We start from the raw sequence: 19,886 nt of genomic DNA on the forward strand, positions 1-19,886 counted from the left end.
AGATTTTGTGGAATCATTAGCGGATATGAAAAGAATCTGGAACAGGTTATCGAAGGCTAGGTAAATCGATACCCCCTTGAAGATTTCCCTTATCAATTGCTCGCTAGTCTTCTGTCTATAGATCATCATTCCCGTCGATCAATACTTTGTATCCCTTTTCGATACACATCAGTGTGTGTATGTGTGTTCTAACGATTCTCCCTTGTTTTGCCTTTCACAGATGCACATGCCCCCGGGGATACAAGGGCAAATACTGCCAGGACATCCAGTTCTGCGAGTTGCAAAAGTGTCCAATGGATGCTACCTGTCAGAACCTGGACGCAGGTTACGAATGCATCTCCAATATGACATTCCACGATGACAAGGAACCGCTCGTCTACACGTTCAACGATGCGGACCGGAAGGATACCAGCATGGACACGATCGAAATATCGTACCGCACCAAGTTCGGTGGCACCCTCCTATACGTGCACGATGGCGATATGTACTTCGAGATATCGACTATCCGTCAGCTGGTAACCATTTCGTGGCTGTTATCCGGCGATCTTCCCGAAACACATCGGTTCGAACGCGAACTAGCTGGTGAAGATGATAGCTACGACTGGCACACATTGCTCGTGAAGGTCAGCCAGGGCGGCAAGCTGGAGGCGGGCTGGAAGGGCTGGGAAACGGCCATCGATCCCCAACCGAGCTTGACGGCCGACATTGACTACTTCGCCTTCCGCCATTTGTTCTCCGGCCGGCAGCAGATCTATCTCGGCGGAATGCCCGAGATGGCACACATCGAGAATAACTCCGTTGTGAGCGGTGGCATCGACAAGGGTTCGTCGTTTAAGGGATGTCTCGGGGAGACCCGCGTCGGTGGCTTTCTGTTGCCGTACTTCCCGCACGAGCTCATCTACCCGGATACGTTCAATCTTACCGAGGCGCACTTTACGCTTAACTCGAGCCAACCAGAACAGGGTTGCATACTGTGCTTCCAGCAGTCGTGCAAAAATGGGGGCATTTGCAGTAATCCATCGGAGCAGTACGCTTGTGAGTGTCCGGCTGGCTATGAGAGTGACGATTGCTCGCAGAACATTGACGAGTGCCTATCGGCGAACTGCATGAATGGGGCGAGCTGTATCGACGGAGTGGCCAGTTTCACCTGCCAGTGTCTGGAGGGTTACGAGGGTCAGCTGTGCGAGATCGAGATCGATGAGTGTGCCTCAAACCCGTGCCACAATGGGGGTGTATGTCAGGATCTGTTGGCAGGGTTCTCCTGCACCTGCACGGAGGAATATGCCGGACCACAGTGCGATGTGTTCCGACTGGTGACGTGCGAAAATATGCCCTGTCGCAATGGTTCCCGTTGTGTCGATGGATACAGTAAGTGATTGTACTTCGTAGGTAAATTGTCCTTGTTCTAACCCCTGACGCTATGCTCGACAGATATGACGACCGGTAACAACTTCACCTGCACGTGCAGTGCTGGTTTTGCTGGACCGCTGTGCGATGTACCGTTCTGCCGGCTGGAACCGTGCCAGAATGGTGGCCTGTGCGACACAGAAGCAATGGTAAGAATTACTACGAACCCCCAAACAAAGCTCGAGATGGTATAACTTGAGTTCTAAATCTTTCCAGATTCCCATGTGCAACTGTTTGCCCGGGTACGTTGGAATGTACTGCGAAACGGAACTGAATGAATGTGAATCGGCACCCTGTCTGAACGGTGGTCAATGCATTGACTTCATCAATGAGTACCGTTGCAACTGCACTGGTACCGGGTTTGATGGTAAAAACTGTGAGCATGATATAAACGAATGTCTGCAGGAAAGAATCAGCTGTGGTGGACGTGGTCACTGTATCAATACGGAAGGTTCCTTCAGGTATGAGCGAATATTCGAAGCAGGCAAGCACGTGGCTCTATATTTAACGTAACGTGTTCCATCTGCGTGACTCTTTCAGGTGTCACTGTGAGGAAGGCATGTGCGGGAAGGATTGCGCCCAGTCCGATCCTTGCCAGGTGAATCCCAACGTTTGCCTGAATGGAGGCATCTGCGTGGAGGATTGTGATAGGGACCGAAGGTACTACTGCAATTGCACCGGTGGCTACACGGGCGTCAACTGTTCGGAACAGGTATGCAATCATTATTGCCCTACGGTGTGATAACGCTTTTACGGAGCAATAACACCGCGAGGCAAAGATTAACACGAATCCTTCATAAAAACAGCCGTCCTCCTTCCGGAGATCGCACGCACCATCGATCGAGTGATCGAGATCACATCATCATCGCTTATCTCACCAAACCATTATTCTCTTCTTTCTCATCTCTTTCCTCCGGAATCGACCGGATCTCGTTAGGCCGATAAGAGTTCCAATGAAATCAGCTATCTGGACACGGTTTACTACTATGTGCATAACTTTGTGGGGAGTGTTCTATTCTTACTCTAATCAACTCTTAACGCACCATTGGCCGCGATTTGAGCGATTCGTTTGCCAATGCTAACATACCAACAAATCGGTAGCATTTAACGAATATCGTCGCCATTCTCTGTACATGGTTTTGTTACGGTTTTATCGTTCGCATATGTTTCTCTTTATACTAACAGTCTAACCTTCGTTTTTGGTGTGGAATGCATGCTAACACAACTAACCTTACGTTAACCATTGAATAACAACTTCTTTTTAGGAGTATCCTTATTTGTTGATGGAAATTTTAACAAAACCTAACAAAATAGCTCACTGAAGTTTCACACAACTATCGTAGAGGATCTCCATCACCTACCACAACACCTCGATCACCTTTATAATTCATCTTCAATGTAAATGTTTTATTTCTTCGCCATTACCATAGCAAAAATTAAGTAATGTTTAAGTTATTATCTTCTTTTTGATCTTCGAGAACAAAAACCCTCTTCATCGCATGTCTCAAACTGCCTGTTCTAGAAGAGTAATCTCTCTTAATGACTTAAAAGCATGATTTAGAAATACACTTCACTATACAAATGCTATAATGGTGTACTTGGTTCTCCTAATCCTCTCCACCTGCAGGCGACACTGGAAGCGGAAGAAGCGTCCGGTGCGGATATCGCCCTCATCGTTGTGCCCGTGGTAATCGGCATTCTCACAATTGCCGGTGCATTGATCGGCACGTTCCTGGTGATGGCACGCAATAAGCGAGCGACCCGCGGTACCTACAGCCCAAGTGCCCAAGAGTACTGTAACCCAAGACTGGAAATGGACAACGTGCTTAAGCCACCGCCCGAGGAGCGACTGATATAGTGCGGGTTAAGGTTTCCGTTAACTGTAGCGTCTTTTTATGTGTTAGTTTTGTTACAATTTACTCCCTCGTACTGTGTACCCTACCTCCACGAATGTTTTCAGTTTCCGTCCACAGTCTGTCATTTGTCGCCAGACTTCTGCTCCTCGGGCAGGAGGAGACATTCTCAGTCCTGTTAGTGTCCCAACCGTAGCTCTATTGGGAACGAAATACACTCACACTCCCGCCCTCATGTGGAATCCCTGCACAAGGGGTTCGTATTGTAAAAAGTTAGTATAAGGATCGATGTAGCTGATTGAGAAAACGTTCCATTAGGCAAAACGAAACGAGACCAACCGGTACACGGACGCCCCAAGGAGCGCACGGTGCTTTGCTATTGCTTTTATAAATTTTAATGCATGTTTTTTGTTTTAAATGTAACCGCTGGTAGTAACTGTGTAACAATGTGATATCCATCAAGATTGGGTCGCTTCGCTTGATCCAGCGACAAACATTTTGATTTTCCTCTGGCTCTCGGGTGCGATAGATAAGAACCGCAACAACATGCAGCTTTGGGAGCCCTCCAATCGTTACCTGATTGGAACACCAGACGACAAAGCGGAACTAAAAATTCTTATCCAAATAATGTTCTAATCCAATTATTGAAAACTATTGACTGAATCAAAGGACAATCAGACTGCCAACTGTTTTCGATCCCTTACAGTTCTAAACAACAACAAAAAATGAACAATTTTGGCCGATAAAATTAATGTGCCTTCAAAATTACGATAGTGTGCTCCGTGCATTGATATCCTCACCACTCCAACGCTCAGGACAAAGTTTTCCGTGCAGGTTGAATTAGTGTTAATTTTTTAACTGCTTCGATAAGGTGTAGTACTGTTTTCGTTGTTTCTGGCGCTAAATGCATCCACCAATGGTTTGGAAGTGCATCGAAGCAAAGGAGAGTGGACCACACGGCACAGTTAAACAATGCTAGAAATCTTAAGTGAAAGAAACACCATAAAAGTGCAGCTGCAAAAGTAAACTAAAACTAAATACACTTAACACACCTTATAAAGCAAGCAAACGTTTGTTAGGTTTTCGTTTTGAAAACAAGACTCACTTTTAATAAACTCATCCAAGGAAGATAAAAAGCGAAATAAAATGATGTGAGGTAAAGGGAGGCCCCGTCGTTCGAATATTCTGTAAACTAGCGCACTGTGGCGGGTCATAATTTTACGCAAACCGACAGTGCTCAAAAGCAAACCGACGAATATGGTCGAGAAAGTTACTGAGAAAGAAAAACAACGCGAACCTAGATAGCCAGTAAGATAAATGATAAGAAATAGCCAGAGCGATAAACTTGATGCGTAATAAATTTCGTCCGATCAGGAACAGAACACTTTAACATCCACGACTGCACTGACTCTTAAAAAGCTTACGAAAGAAACTACGTTAGCCACCCTCTTTCGGATAGTACACGAATGGGCTCTTTGAGGCATCCAAGCGGAAGTGACTACGACTTAAAGCAAACGCATCAATCGAATGTTCGTTTTCCTTTCAAGTAACTCGATACGTTTGAAAAATTTGTTGTTTTTATTCTTGTTTTGTTAAAAAAAGGCAAAACTTGTGAATCCGTTCTAGATTTCCAAGAGCGAGTTTGATTACATTTGTAACAGAAACAAAACAAAATAATAACCGCTTCACCAAAATTCAGGCTCTGCAACTTCTCGTTCTTATGGTTTTTTTTTGTTTGGTTTGCTACACTATCATGATCGCTTGATAGTAGTCGTATAATAAGAGCGTTTCGTTATATGTCTCTTTGCGATAAGTGTGCTTTCTCGATGTAGCTTGCCACTCACTCTCGCTCTCTCTCTTTTTCTTTTTCGCCCATATCCCTTTTTCCAATTCATTTCCTTCCTAATTAAACCGATATGTACATACAAAAGCGAAATAGTATGGAACATATCAACATCAGACAGTAAAAACAACATTATATCTCCTTTCTTTCCCTATCTCGCTCCATGCGTTTGATACTAATAACACCCTGACGGAAGCTGGCTCCGGTCTTGTGATAGTTGATAACAATCTACGCGCGACTAACCATCCATTTTCGGTGCTTCCCCTATACCCATCGTACCTTTGATGAACCGGTGTAAAGTAATTAACTAACTAGGCAAACTACCCTAAAAACAATCTTCCTCAATTCACCGAACGAACGTGGGGGTATTGTAAATTAGGATTGTAAGCATTCTTCAGTTGAAGCCTCCATTTCACTGCGTGACGCTGACCGCTTTCACATGCAGCCAAGAATCGTATCTTACATACTCGTCACACAATGATTCCAGAGAATGCCTTTTTGCTTACTGTCTTGCTTTTAGGATGGTTGTGTAAACATTAGTTTCGTGATCTACGTAATAATTCAACGATTTTTCGATATAACGAGTAAACGTGTCGATATAGCATTGTTGGTTAGTTCCATGTTTCTTTTCGTTTTTCTATTTAAATCCTTGTTTCACTTCTTCCTATTTTTTATGTATTCCTGGTCCTATCTAGAGGGGTTTATTATACAATCCTTAAAACCATTCCTAAAGCGTAATAGAGGCAAGCGATCCATCTTTTAATCTATGTTACACGATATATGATTTCTTCTTCACTTAAACGTTAATTATCACATTTCATCGCGATCCCTTGTAGTTTGTCTGTTTGTTGTTTTTATTTGTTTTCGATTTCATTTTAGGGGATTGAAAGGGAATTTACCTTGATCGCGCTCTGATCGCACGCATCCATTTATCGCAACGGATGTGTATCGGTTCATACTTAATACGATGCCATTCAACACGAGTCTACCTTCTTCCCTGCGCTTTCCGATTTTTTTGCTTTATTATTTTTTGCTAGCTAATAAAAGAAAAGTCGATTAAAACCTTTGCATCGTGGCGAAGCAAAGTGTTGTTCAATACAAAACTTGCTAAAAGTTTAAAAGTTTACCACAAAAAAAGAAACTAACCACTGTTAGATTGCCTGCAACAACTACTGGTGACGCTTGTAATACGCCGGATTGATTAGAATATTTTTCGTTTTGAAACTACTGCTGTACGTTTCAAAGATAGTTAACGTAATGACAAATAAAAAAAACACTGATATTGCATAAAAACAAGTGATAGGTTGTGAAGGATTCACAATGACAACATAATACAATTTTGTAGCTAAAGCGCAGCAGCAATACTGAAAACTGTTCAGCTGAAACGGCGGATAACAAAAAAAAACGCTGCACACAACTTTGACTCACTCGATGTCGGTTTTGCATATGTAACGGTTTACGTTTAGGTAGGAACCTAATTCTCACAAGCTTATCGTGAAGAGTTATTCTTATCAACAATCGTTCAATCCTCATCCATCGTTACTGTTTCTCCAAGACTACACTATCTAACAGATACTGCCCGCATCAAATGACACTTTTCGCTACTACACCCGGACCAGTACCTAAATGACTGCGTTCTGTAGTGTTCCAAATACAAGTAACACTATTACAACTGGTCGTCTTTTTTTGGCAATGAAAATCCCACCAGACGAAACGTGTTTCGATCCAAAACCACGGTTCGTTACAATTCAACTATAACATGAATAAGGCGATGATGAAAATAGAGCTTTTTACATTATAACTTGAAGCTTGTTGCACAACTTACCAACACCAACAGACTGTCATGCTGATAGTAGAAGTTGCATAGTAAATCCTTATGTGATGTGTTTCGAGGACGCGATGCAACGGGCGATGCATGTGTGTTATTAGTCTGTTTGCAGTGCCGTTAATGTTTCGTAGGCGATGCATCCACTGATGAAGATGCATCCTGCTGTTCCATACTTTCTAAATCTCCCTTTGGTTGAGTTTCAACAACACTCTGATGCGTTGGTTCACATGAGGTGGAAGTAACTTGTGCCTCACACTGATTCAGTTGCACCTCGCTCTGTCCACTGGAGGTGCGCTCGTTCGGCACAGTCGTCGGTAATTCCGTTGAAGCTGCAACAGAAGTGTCTCCACTGCCCGTATTATCTAGGGAATGCTGGCGTGCCGGCGTTACGCTGCCGGATTCATCAGCCTTAACGACGATTGGGAGTGCATCCGGTCCGACCAACCCAATCGTATTGTACTCCTTTATGCCCTTTTCACCGATCGGTACGTGCCGATCGCCAATCTTCACTAGCAGGATGGTGCGATTCACGTTCGAACGAAAATGATGATCCGGATGGTTTGGTTGCCAATAGTGGACGACGTTGCCCACCATACCCTCCTGTGGGCTCCATTCCTTCCACGACGAGCGACCTCCGCTGGACCGAAATTGTTCACATGGCCAGGTTACATCGATTCGACGACCGAGGTCTAAGCAATCATAAATCTGAAAAAGATGTATTTTTACATGTGAATTTTTTCCTTGCACTAGCGCGTATAGACACTGCCTTACCTGTGACGCATCCACTATTATTACTTTCTTGTTCAGTCCAATGGCTGGCGCTGAATGTAGCCACTGAATACCGGGTTTGGATTCGTCCGATTGCGTCTCGCCCATTACAAACAACGAGTACGGTGTATCGTCCGGTGGAGAGAGAGTAAACGTCAGCGTACCTGGTACTCCGGGAATGCGGCTACCAGCTGCTACGCCACTGCCACCGCTGGCAAGTGCCGAACTAAACCCAGGACCACCGCTACAGAGCATCGATGAAGGAACGTTCGCTTTATGGATATACCCACTAGCGTGACCAGACGACGATTCGACGCTGCCCTGCTGCTTCAGCGTAGCATTAGGACTGCCACCAGCCGTACTCTGACTTTCGTCATCCGCACCGACCGAACTATCGTTCCCGCTACCACCGGTTCCACCCGATGCCGCCGCGACAGCCTCCGCCAACACTTCCCGGAACGAGTCTCGCTTATTTATCTGCAGCGCTCCCCAATCGATCCGATCCTTGCTAGTGCTTCCAACGTTGCGCTTAGCGATCGTGCTCCGTTCGCGCACACCCACCGTACCCATTGCCATCGCTTCCCGTTCTGCGTCCCGCTCGCGTATCAAAAACCCAGCTAACAGTGTCGAGCTGGTCGGTTTATTAATACTCGCCATACTGCCACGATTCGCCACAGCACCCGAGATGGACATGTTTTGGCTGCCGTACGACAGCGTACCTGCCGTGCCGGAAAGCGTATTATTTGGCGTCGGCGTATTACAGTACACGCCCTGCATCTCTGTCATTTCCCCCTCAATAATTGCACTGCCACTGCTGCAACCTTCGCGGCATCGTTGCCGAATACGTTTCCAGGTCCGAATCAGCATGGATTGTATTTTTTCCAGCGTTATTTCACCACCGATTATGCGGCAGAGCTGTGCGTTTGTTTCCGCATATGAAGTCGTGAGCGGTGATACGTAGATCGGATACCCGATCGGTTGATCGCACGACGAATTGATGATGTTGCGTAGTGCCTGCTTCGCGTTCTGTATGCTGCCCCGTTCGGGATTGCGATTGCGTAGATAGATGAGCTCCTGCTGCTGGCCAGCCCACAAACCACGGACACATTCCCGGTTCAGTTTGATCACACGAAAGGTAAGAAAACGCTTCGTAAGTCTTATCACACGATACTCATCTGAACCGTCGTCCATAACATGACGCAAGGCGAGCAAATTGGGTGTTCCTCTGAGCACCGCATTACGCCACAACGGATCTGCTTCGTGCGATATCACCAGTTCCTTGGTGTGGAAATCGATCGCATTATACAGATTGCTGTAATCATCGTACTCGTCCGGACAGAGGAAATGATCTTGGTGGAGCTTTAGAGACATTCGGACGGCCGGAGCCACAACACCATGCAGCAGCTCCATATCGGCAAATACCCACTCGTCTCTGGGACAAGTGATGCGAAAATCGCCCTTAAACAATGCATGCAATCCGTGGAGAAAGAATTCCACACCACACGACGAACTGTGGCTAGCGGTCGCAAGAGTTCTTCGTGCCAACAGTGCCAAAGACATGCATAGCGAAGTCACCAATGAATCGCGAGTCTATCAAAGCAAAAACAAGAGATTATTTTATATTAACAAAAACGAACTTTTATAAATATTACAGATTTTTCCAATCTTACCGATTTGAAAAAAGCCGCTCCATTTGCAGAACCATTCGAACCGTTATTCGAGGAACCCGCACCGTTCGCATGCGAACCACTGGATGCTCCATTCGAGGACGCTCCCACAGGCCTATTGTTCCCGTTCGTTCCACTAGATTCGCCACACTCCGCCTTATTCGTACCAACGTCGGTAGATCCGGCCTCCAGCCAACCATCTAATACAGTTGAACCAGTGTTGGTGGCAGCAGTGGCTTCCGAAGATGCTTTTCCATCCTTAAGCGCACCGCTACTACTATCCGCTTTGGTTACGTTAGCGTTTGATGATGAAGATACAAAACAATTACCACCTGCACTATCACCAGGAGCAGAGGCACCAGTTGTAGTGCCAGCTCTGGCAGCTCCCGTGGTTTTCCTTGGCGTACGCTCATTAAGAGCCGCCTGCAGCTGTTGACGTTTTTTGTCGCTACAAAACTGTATCCATTCGCCATACACGCACCAAAAACTGCTACGCGTAATGCCAGCTGCCCGCGAATCGTAGTCGTCGTCTAGATTGATGTTGAACACGGGATCTAAATCGACAAACTGTCGGTCGGTTGTGTGTTCGAGCGCTTCCTCAATTGCCTGCGACTGGAGCCAGCTCATCAGTTTTGGCGATCGTAACGTGTAATAGATGATACTCTGCGCAAGACATTATCTTGATTAATATGCATTCCTCAAATTGATATGTGACGTTGAAAGAAACTCACCTTCACATAATACGATATGAGCACCTTGCGAAACTCAAACACCTGCATCGTGGCAGTGGCCGAGTTATCCGAGATGGAGTAGCCCTCCAGCACGTACTTCGACGCCATTACCTGCCAAGCTAACCAGCGTGTCGTAAACATTGCGTTGGCACTTAACATACGTGGCAGATGGCCGATCGCGCAACAACAGCATCCTGTAGGTAGGTATAGTAGCAAAGGCATGATAATTCGATCGGTAAGATGGCATTAACCACACTCGTGTACATACCAATATTGTCTTCCACCTCTTCCGAGATTGCTTCCACTTCCCGCTGCTGGCAGTAGGTGCCCCGAAATTCGAGTCCACGCATTTGAAATGTACACAGTCCATTGCCGAGCTCGATAATGTGTACAAGGCAGTTTAAATAGTCAGAGGCAAGCACTGAAAAAAAACGAAAATTCAGTGAGTGCCAGTAAAGCTCTAAAAGATCTAAAATCAACTTACCGAAGCAATCTCCCTGGCTGACGTTTCCCCAGCGACCCATCAGCAGATCACCGCAAAGTGAGTGCTGCAGCGATCGCGTCAGGTGTTCGTAGAATATACTGTTTAAATTGTTATCATCCGCACCGAGATCACGCTCGAGCTGCGAGCTCAACCGTGTGTTTGAGTGATCGATGCGACGAGTATTGTAATCACGCTCCCAGAACTTAATCGGACGTACGTAAGAGGTGAGAAATATGGCACTTCCTGTGGATAGGTAAAAGACATGCAAAATGTAACACATGTAAGGAGGCGCATTGATGTAGATCTCTTACCAAGGAATGGATTAAGAGGTGTCGATAGGATTGCACTGATTGCCGTCTGCAGAAACAGCATTGCTGAGTGTGGTACACTGAACGGTTGGGCAAAGGCGTGAAACGCTGAACCCCACGTTATCTGCCACGGAGCAATGTACGTAACTACAAATTGAAGCTAGAAGGAACAGAGGTGAAAGTTAAATGCATGTCAACAATGTTAAAGCACCGGGCATCGTTTTACCTTTAACAAAAATTCTGCAATCTTACGATAGATGATGGAAATGAGAAAATAGTCCAACAGGAACGTTTCGCTCGACAGTTTGTAGTCCAGGCGGAAGAAAAGCACCGTGAATATCAGTATAATGTATTGGCTGCCAGTGTCAGAATATGCATTGCGTACACCTAAAAATATAAAGCGAACGAAATTGCACATAAAAGTGCATTAATATACCACACAATTTCAATGAGATCTCGTTCTTCAGACTTACATTTCAAACTGCACATTACGATCAGGATCGAACCAAACGTGAGACCAAATTTGTCCGCAATCTGACCACAATCAGCGGTCAGTGCGCTGATGAAGATGAGCGGATAGAGAATGTTACGCTCAAAGAAGCACAGCACCACGTACATCGTCTCGAACCACATGATCTTCGACAGCTTGTGCACCTCGAACAACCCAAACTCTTCCGGTTTTAGAATCGGTTTCGCAATACACAGCCACGGCAGATGTTTGCGCAGCTGTGGTACAATGTAATGCATCAGAAATCCAAGAATACAGGCACCCGAATGCAGTACGTGATTGATTTCTGGCTGCAGCACCGTAAACACCGTACTGCAGTGCAAGCTAAACATGGCCAACGACAGAACCACGCACACAACGGCATCATTTTTCAACCGACCCGTAACCGTATCCTGCAGCTTGCGCGGCAATGGATCATCCAGCTCTTTCGCAGCTGCATCCCGACCGGCTTCTTCGTCGAAGTCACGATTCATCTCATCGGTCGATCGGGCCGAACCATCGGCGCCTCCGTCACCGCTTGAATGTCGTCGGCCATCGTCCTTTCCATCGTCGCACGAATCGGACGATATCTTCGAGTCTTCCTTACTCGAAGAATCATCGTAATCCGAGTGCGTAAGCAGGCTCGACTTGATCACCGCCCAGATGTAAGTGTAATCGCTGGCACAACGCGACAAATGGTACGATACCGTCACCAGGAACGCACAATACATCGAAAACAGAACGTGTTGGGTTCCGGTTTCGGACAACGCTCCATACACTAATCCAAACAGCAGCGTACAGGCAACGATCGATCGTACGACGGAGAGAAACGAGGCGAGTAAACTGCACGATGCGTTACTGCCAAACAGATGCATGTCGATCTGCTCCAGGAAGTACATTGTGAAGGTATTGATCTGCGGGAATAGCCCCAGACTGAACAGTACAGGAAAGAACAGTATCCCCACCGCCAGTATGGTCTGGGCCGATTGCAAAAACGCAACGATCGAGATCGAAAAGCCAAACAGCACAATAGCCACGCTATCGTGCGTCAATCCGAGCTGGTATTCGCGCAGTAATTGATGTACACCCAACAGAAGTCCACAGCAAAGACAGAAGTAGATTGGGCGCGAGTACGTTACGGTTTTGTTGAAGCCATGTATCGGTGACGCCGCATCCGGTTGGACACTCTTGAGCAGCGAATACTGACTCCCGGCAATAACGAAGCAGAACAGGAAGGCGTACAAATCTTCGTAGAACTTCAGGTACAGCACCAGTGATCCCAGCAGCGAAACGAGCGTACAGAGTGCGATCGCTAGTACCACCTGTACCCAGCTCGTGTCACGATCGAACAATGCCAACAGCTGTAACCGATTCATCGATATGTTCAGATGCTCCCGGAAGCACAGAAACCGCAACGATAGCTTGTAGTACCGCTTGGGACGCACCTTTGGTCCAGATTCCCCAAACATCGAATGTGGCACTACGTCGATTGTACTTTGCGCGCGCGACAAACTGCAATCGGTTGATGCGACGATCGTCTTATCCGCGATACCGCTACCCGAGTTGATCGAAGCCGTATTGAAATCATCGCCCGCGGACGAGATTGTCCCAACCGTAGGGCCCCCCGATGCCAATCCATTTGTTCCGCCGACGCCGCCACTACCCATAGCTCCAATCACTCCCGCCGTTCCACTTGTCGATGGCCCACTGATGCTGATCGTTCGATGATGATGAAGATGGTGATGTATGTACGGGTTCGCATGTAGATGATGGTTCAGTACACCGAACCGTTCCTTTATCACATTTGCCGCACAGCGCAACCAGCGGTCAGAGTCGTCCGTGACGTAGAAATTTAAAGGCACCTCTCCAACGGCTCCCGGCATCAGTGCATCGTGACAGATACTACGCGCACCACCGGAATACCCAGCAGCGAAATTACCTCCACCGGAAGCCGTAGACGTCGATGCCAGCGATTGCAACCGTGTTTGAGGGTTTTCGAGTGCATCTAGGCAGTAGTTGCAGTTGTTATTATCATCGTCCCGCCAATAATCACCACCCGTACCGGTCGATCCGGCACCGGACGAAGATGATACACCTGCTGCTTGTGTCATTGATGACGATGTTCCAGCGCCACTATCGCTTCCTGCTCCATCCGATTTGAGCATCCGCAAACGACAGTTTAGCTGACGGTAGGGACGTGCCGGTAATGGTGCGGGTCGACGAAACGTGAAGCTAGCCGTTTGCTGCTCCGACAGTGCACTGTTCCCGGGCAGATAGATCGGAGGTATTGGCACATCCGAGCGATAGTTCAGAAACGTTATCAGTGGAGCGGCAGTTGAATTTTCCGGTATTCGTTCGGCTAGCAGCCGTTGGGAAAGGGAACGATTGTAAATTTTGCTACTCGTGGTAGGAAAGTTTTCCTCCACGCTCAGCCGCCGAACGCTAGCACTCCGACCCGGTGGTGATGTTTTCGGTATGGCTCCTAAGTTTCGCTGCTGTTGTAGTTGTGACACCGATAGGGAGGACCCGCTTGCCGCCTCCGTTGCAGTCGAAGCACTGGCTATGTTGGATTCATCTTTTGCCTTCGATCTTGCTGCCGTTGCTCCACTCGAGCCAGGAATCTGTGGATCAGATTCGCTTCCGGTAACGGCCTTCTTCAGTGCTGTTCCTCCTGCGATTCCATCTTTCGACGTGATACTAGCTTCCTTGGTAATTAGCAGATCTTTCGAGCTAGCACTCGCTTGCTCCCAGTCGCTCGATGAAAGGCATCCCGTTTCCTCGAACGCTTTGAGCGGTGAGCGCAGTATGTGATGGTGGTGTACGTGGTGCATGGTGGTGGTACTACTATCGCTACAGCTAATCGTTGGACTCGAGGATGTCTTCTTCACCTCGCTGCCGATCATTTTAGGAGGCACTATGGCACAGCAGGCAGGATTTTTCGCTTCCACAATCGTGGCCGTACCGACCTGCTGCTCAGAATTTGTTCGATGTGTACGCGGTTCCAGCAGCGGCGATCGTGAACCGGCATTCGTTTCCGTGTCGGAATCGGTCGACTGCAGCCCACTATCGGGATGTTCCATGTCCGATACGACACCGGTGCCGGCCTCCCCTGCAACTACATCATGAACCACAGCCGGCTCCGTCTCTGGAACTCTTTGTTGTTGCTGCTGTTGGTGATGCAATCGCCTTAACTGGTCGTGCAATGTGAGATCTTCTTCGCTATCACCTATCCGTTCGTTCTTTTTCAGTTCTTCCGCTGCATAATAATTGTCATCCCCCCTCTGAGTCGCTCTATCATCCGGCCGACTCACACAATCCTCTCGATCCATCTCGCGACCGAGGTTCTCTTCGTCTTCCTCAACATCCTCGTCCTCCTCCTCGTCTTCCTCCTCCTCCTCATCCCCGTCGTCCTCCACATCGTCATCTTCGTCATCCTCCAGCCCATCGCCTTCGTCCGAATCGGAATGCAGATCAAATCGTTGTACCGGTGGTGTGTTTTCATCACGCGCCAACAACCGAGACGCTGTACTCTTTACCGGCGTACTTTCATCCGATTGTTCCGCGATCGGATAGACCGGTTCGCTGCCCGCGTTTGTGGCGCCGGGTAGCACCGATTCGAAGGCAGCAACCCCATCACAACCGGTCACCATGAAGCCGGACGAGCTACCGCCACCGCACACATCCACCAGCCCCGTTCCACTGCTGCCCTCGTTTGATTTAGTAAACAAATTCAGGTACGGATTGCGCGACAAGCACTTGCTGGGCGGTGGTAACACAGTGTGCCGGGGATTGCGCAGCGTTTGGCCACCGATCACCTCCACACTGTTCGGGTGTGTTGGTGTAAGGTTCGGTATCGAGGCGGGACTGCACGTTTCCAGTGCGGCACTTTTTATCCTCCTTACGGATGTGAGTGATCGTGGCAGTGGTCTTCCGGTACCATTACCGCTGGTGGTGTTCGTAGTGTTCGAGTGTCGGCGTCGCTTGCCGGACGAATTATTACCACCCCTGCTAACCGTCCGTTCGCCTCCCGTCCCCAAACCAACCGAGCCTACTCCCTCACCGGACACACCGCCAACGATGGAACCACCACCAACGGGGCCACTGCTACTGCTCGCAATCGTCGGTAGCTGTAACGCCGACATGGTACTGCTGGAATCCCGCCTAATTGGAGTGGTTTGATGCAGGAGGTAGGTGATTTTGTTCGACGAATCGTTCCCACTGCCCGTATCCGCTATCGCAAGCTGTACGGCCGATTTCGTGTAGTTATGGTCCATGTACAGATCCGGATCGAGGTTCTGTAATGCCAGCATATGGTGATGGTGATGGTGATGGTGATGATGGTGTAGCTGATGGTGAAACAACGAACCGACCGATTTGTTGTTTTGATCATCCGAGCTAAGGTGCCGCTGGAGCTGCATTCCTCCTCCCTCTGCTCCGACAGCGTTCCCACTGCCACCCGGCCTGCGACGATTGCGCGTACCTTCGGCCATTTCTCCCCCGCCACCATGCGCCCCATCAGTTTGCTCATCCGCAAACACGTTGCTGCCATTCAGCTTTTCCGAATCGAGCGATATTTGGCGCTGTAGCTGGCTGTTCATGAACCGCTGTTTCCGCTTTGATTTGTACTGATGCCGTCGTAACGATGCGTTCGATTGTGCACCGGCCATCCGCGGTCCAGCCTCACCCTTCGCATTGCTTACTCCACCAGTCCCACCACTACTGCTCGTACCTCCTGCTGCCAATGGTAAATCGCCAAATTCACGGGTCATTTCGCGCATCACCGTTTCGAGCACCAGCTCGGAAAACCGATCCTGGTTGGGCGTGGAAAGGGAACGCTTGTGCGTACCGGTACTGCACACTTCCGCCGTGTGCGTTTGCACCGGTCCACCGTATCGTACGACTGGTGCACCGAATGGTGTTTCGTTGTTTGCCTCCGCGATGCGATCGCTTCGAAAGCAAGCGTCACTACAAGCCGCAGACGCAACAACAGCTCCTAGACCGGTAGTTCCACTACCGGTACCACCCGCACCACTACCAGCACCGCCCGCCGCGCTCGCAGCTGCCCCGCTCAGTCCACTATCGCTCGATTCGGAGCTGTTCTTGCGATGTACGTCCACCTTTAGGTCGATCGTACTGGTCACCTCCTGGTAGTCAATCGACATTGCACTGTTGGCGTAGCTGTTTTCGTCGCTGTGATGTTCGACCGACGTACGGGACGATACATTCACTGGTGGCGTACCGCCCACAACTTCCACCGTGCCAAGGATTTGCATTTCAATGCCGGGTTCATCGTCACCCGAGCCACCTCCGCCGATGCCAATTCCTGTGTCCACTTCGCGTGCTGCTTTCGAATTCGCGCTTCCCGGTTTCTTCAGGTTCGTTTCCGAAAGCGTACGTGCCCGATCGTACATGCGATGTAGCGCTACGTTCACCATCTTGAAGAACGTGATGATGATCGCGATCAGCACACAGTAAATGCTCCATACAGCTACGGTGGTCGGGAAGTACTGAAAGCAGAAAAAGAAAATGTTTTAGACAAGTTTGAAGTTTGCAAAAGATTGAGAGTACAGCAATTAAAAACGGAACAAATATATTGCAACGGTTCTCGTTGGACATCATCAAACATAAACCTTTTCCTAAAAGCCTTTCTAATAGTAATCTAATAGTTAGTTGTAATAGTTTCTAGTAGTAATACTAGGAGGGCACACTTTTTCCATTTTGGCCGCATGGTGTGGCATTAAACGGAATAGCATCCGTAATCTATTCACCTGCCCCGTTCGCAAGCCTAACACAAGTAACAAGGACGCATAACAAACGCCACCGTCTATCGCTTCGCACCAAGAAATGAAAGTGCGAACAGGTTCACGGTGTGGCCGTACTCGTTGTGGGCATCCTACCCGTTCCGCTCCCTACTTCCTCATGCACCGTCGAGTACTGTTCACCGCTAACCACCGGAAAACTGGTAGGCAAAGGTAGACAGTTAGACAGGTTAGGCAGCAGCCTTTTCGTACCGGCGGCTTGCCTATAAATTAGGACCAGTTTTCCATTGCCACACGGTGTAACACTCCACCGAGTGTCGTCGCGTGCGTGTATTTGTCACACTTTTGCCAGAGGAAATTGGGAAAGACATATTAACCAAAGGTGGAGACGAGATGGGAAAGTCGCACAATGACCGCCAAACGCTAAGGGCCATTCACAACGCTAGGGCGAATAATGTTGAAACACGATTTCCAGCGTATGGACAGTCTGGAACGGATAAAGTGAGATAAATTAGTAGCAAAACCATTATTAAACTAATTAACTGTTTAGCCAAGTCATCGTTTATTCCTGTTTATAAGATATTCTTCCTGGAATCCTTAAGGGAACCTTGAAAAGAAGTGTTAATTTGCTTTGCACACAAAACGTGGGAACCTTATATTTTGAGCTAGTATAAGAAACATATCTGCCATTACCCTATTATAAACCTTCCCATGTCCGCAAATTATCTGCCCCCGAATAGGGGATGATGCGTGGCGTGGTTTTCGCATCTCTAAAACATTATTATGAAACAAGGCCATGGTCAAGTGTAATAGCGTTTGCCATCGGCCACAACACAACAAGCCGGGTAAAGCCGTGGCTGTTTGTGTGTTGCTGCCGTGTAGTGCGCGCCTCGTGAACGGTAAGATCTACTTGAATCAATCGACACCGAGAAACAAACGGCTGACGAGCTTTGTCTCTGGCTTCCACCCTTTATCCCCGTACCACACCACCTTCGTCGTCGTTCGTGGTTAGAATTACGTGAGCAATACAAAGACGCCGTACAATGTAGGTTGGAAACAAAACTGCTTCTAAACAGCGACGCCTATCACAGTAGGCCGATATGCGTAAATGCTTATCAAATGGTATTTTATTCTCTTTACAACGTCGTCCCATTGACAATTGGCGGTTGGATTAATTAGGTCAGAGTAGTTTTCAGTAAACAGAACACTGCCTCTGCCTAATCGTATTGCGCCTAATAGTATCGCATCACGTGAGAATTCTTCCGAATGTTGGAGTCTGGCATCCGGGCAAATCGTTACATTGCTGGAGGTACGCTAATAAACGCGGGATGTTTATCAATTTTTCATCCGTGTTTACTTTGTCCCAAGCAGTCTAAAGGTCGAAAACGATGATTCATTCGCAGTAATAACAAAAGAAAAAAAGGTTTCTTGTTTAGATGAGCATCGTCTTCCTCACTTACCATATAAATGATGAACGGAAGGAACAACAAAAACAGCCAGATATACAGATGGACGGCATTGCAGAACACATTCTGATGCACGTCATAGTACCAGCCACCGGTTAAGCTGGCCAGCACACCCTGTCGCAGGATTTTTAACGTTTGCGAACCCATTGTTGCCTGTTCATTTCATGCTGCCGCTGCTGGTGGGCCACCGTTCGACGTTGCTGACCAGTTGTGGTAGTGCAATGCCCAGCTTGTGTGGCAACTGACCCGGTGAGCGTAGGGATGCGTCTACCATTCACATTCGTTGTCTCAGCTGGTTTTCGATCTTCCAGCTGGATCTTTGGCAGGAACAGGAATCACGCTGATGCAGCAGTGTGCGGGACGACCGACGGCGTGATGAATAACTGTGTGTCAGCTCAACCTGCGCTAAGCTTCTTCTACCCTCTAATTTGGCCTCAGGCAGTGGCACTTCGTTGTTACATCCAAAAACAAACGCTCTCGTCTGCACGACTATTTCGCACTACTATTTTCCGCACTATTCAAAACACACAGCTGCGCCTGTGAGTGCACCTATTTTTTCCACTGGCACGTTCAATAGCGTGCAACTCCCTCCTGGGTACTTCCGCAGAACCAATCAACTTTCTTTCAATCGCTACTTTCTTCCGAGCCACCCGTCATGATGATGCACACTTCACCACGTACAATTGCTTACTTGCCACCTTTTGTTTTCCACTTCACTGTACCAACATTTTACGACCTCACCAAACAGAGGACGAGGACGTGAATGTTGTTACTTCACGTGGGGGCTATGGATTGCACTGTTGTGGCCGCCCTTCCCCCCAGGCCAAGAAGAATTTCCGTCGCTGGAGGAGAATATAATCGACGAACGAACCGTGTGTGTGTTGTAACGCGCTCTGGTTCGCGAGATGATCTACTTTTGCTGCTACAGCACACCAGCACACCGCCTTCGCGAAGCAAGCGAAACGAATTGGCGAATGCTTAGCTGCTAACGTACACCTTTTGCCCTTGTGTAGCGAAAATATGTTGTTCCACACGCGATATACTACGAAATATTAGGGATGACTAATATTCGCAGGTTTACGAACTATTTTATGCATTATGGACGTTTTTTACAATAGTTTCGTTAAGCGAGAGAAATGGGTTTTGACATTCGTTTCGTTGAGATGTCGAGTTGACGTTTTCGTTAAATGACGGTTGTTGTGACAGTTGCTTTCGAACATCGATGCCCAGCTGGACAAGATTTTTGCTTTCAATAATTAAAAAAAAAACATCAAAAATCAATTCA

The 19,886-nt window shown here is 47.8% G+C and overlaps 2 protein-coding genes across 3 annotated transcripts in view; one reads left to right on the plus strand and one right to left on the minus strand.

The window, feature by feature from the left end:
• The window catches only part of LOC128297777 (protein crumbs), a 29,966-nt gene extending 25,332 nt beyond the window's left edge, over positions 1-4,634 (plus strand). The window contains exons 8-13 of one of the 2 annotated variants that reach the window (XM_053033471.1): positions 221-1,368; positions 1,432-1,556; positions 1,624-1,868; positions 1,948-2,119; positions 2,345-2,416; positions 3,035-4,634. In XM_053033471.1, the coding sequence (XP_052889431.1) occupies positions 221-1,368; positions 1,432-1,556; positions 1,624-1,868; positions 1,948-2,119; positions 2,345-2,416; positions 3,035-3,265 (1,993 nt within the window). In that variant the 3' untranslated portion in view covers positions 3,266-4,634. The remainder of the gene's footprint in view (positions 1-220; positions 1,369-1,431; positions 1,557-1,623; positions 1,869-1,947; positions 2,120-2,344; positions 2,417-3,034) is intronic. The other variant, XM_053033472.1, reaches the window with a different exon arrangement.
• A 215-nt stretch (positions 4,635-4,849) lies between these two features.
• LOC128297776 (protein pecanex) lies at positions 4,850-18,748 on the minus strand. The gene is made up of 10 exons (XM_053033470.1): positions 18,596-18,748; positions 11,363-16,883; positions 11,116-11,276; positions 10,893-11,049; positions 10,582-10,824; positions 10,366-10,518; positions 10,098-10,291; positions 9,370-10,029; positions 7,703-9,289; positions 4,850-7,636 (listed from the first exon to the last, which is right to left on the minus strand). The coding sequence occupies exons 1-10, from the start codon at positions 18,746-18,748 to the stop codon at positions 7,049-7,051; spliced, it is 9,417 nt and encodes a 3,138-aa protein (XP_052889430.1). The 3' UTR covers positions 4,850-7,048.
• Between the last annotated feature and the right edge of the window lie 1,138 nt (positions 18,749-19,886).

Source organism: Anopheles moucheti, chromosome 2, assembly GCF_943734755.1.
Source record: "Anopheles moucheti chromosome 2, idAnoMoucSN_F20_07, whole genome shotgun sequence".
Classification (NCBI taxonomy): domain Eukaryota; kingdom Metazoa; phylum Arthropoda; class Insecta; order Diptera; family Culicidae; genus Anopheles; species Anopheles moucheti.

Coding starts and splice junctions, on each gene's coding strand:
- LOC128297776 (XM_053033470.1), bottom strand. CDS start 18,748: ATGGGTTCGCAAACGTTAAAAATCCTGCGACAGGGTGTGCTGGCCAGC. Junction 11,277..11,362: donor CGTAATGTGCAGTTTGAAAT/GTAAGTCTGAAG, acceptor TTATATTTTTAG/GTGTACGCAATGCATATTCT. Junction 11,050..11,115: donor TTGCAGAATTTTTGTTAAAG/GTAAAACGATGC, acceptor TGTTCCTTCTAG/CTTCAATTTGTAGTTACGTA.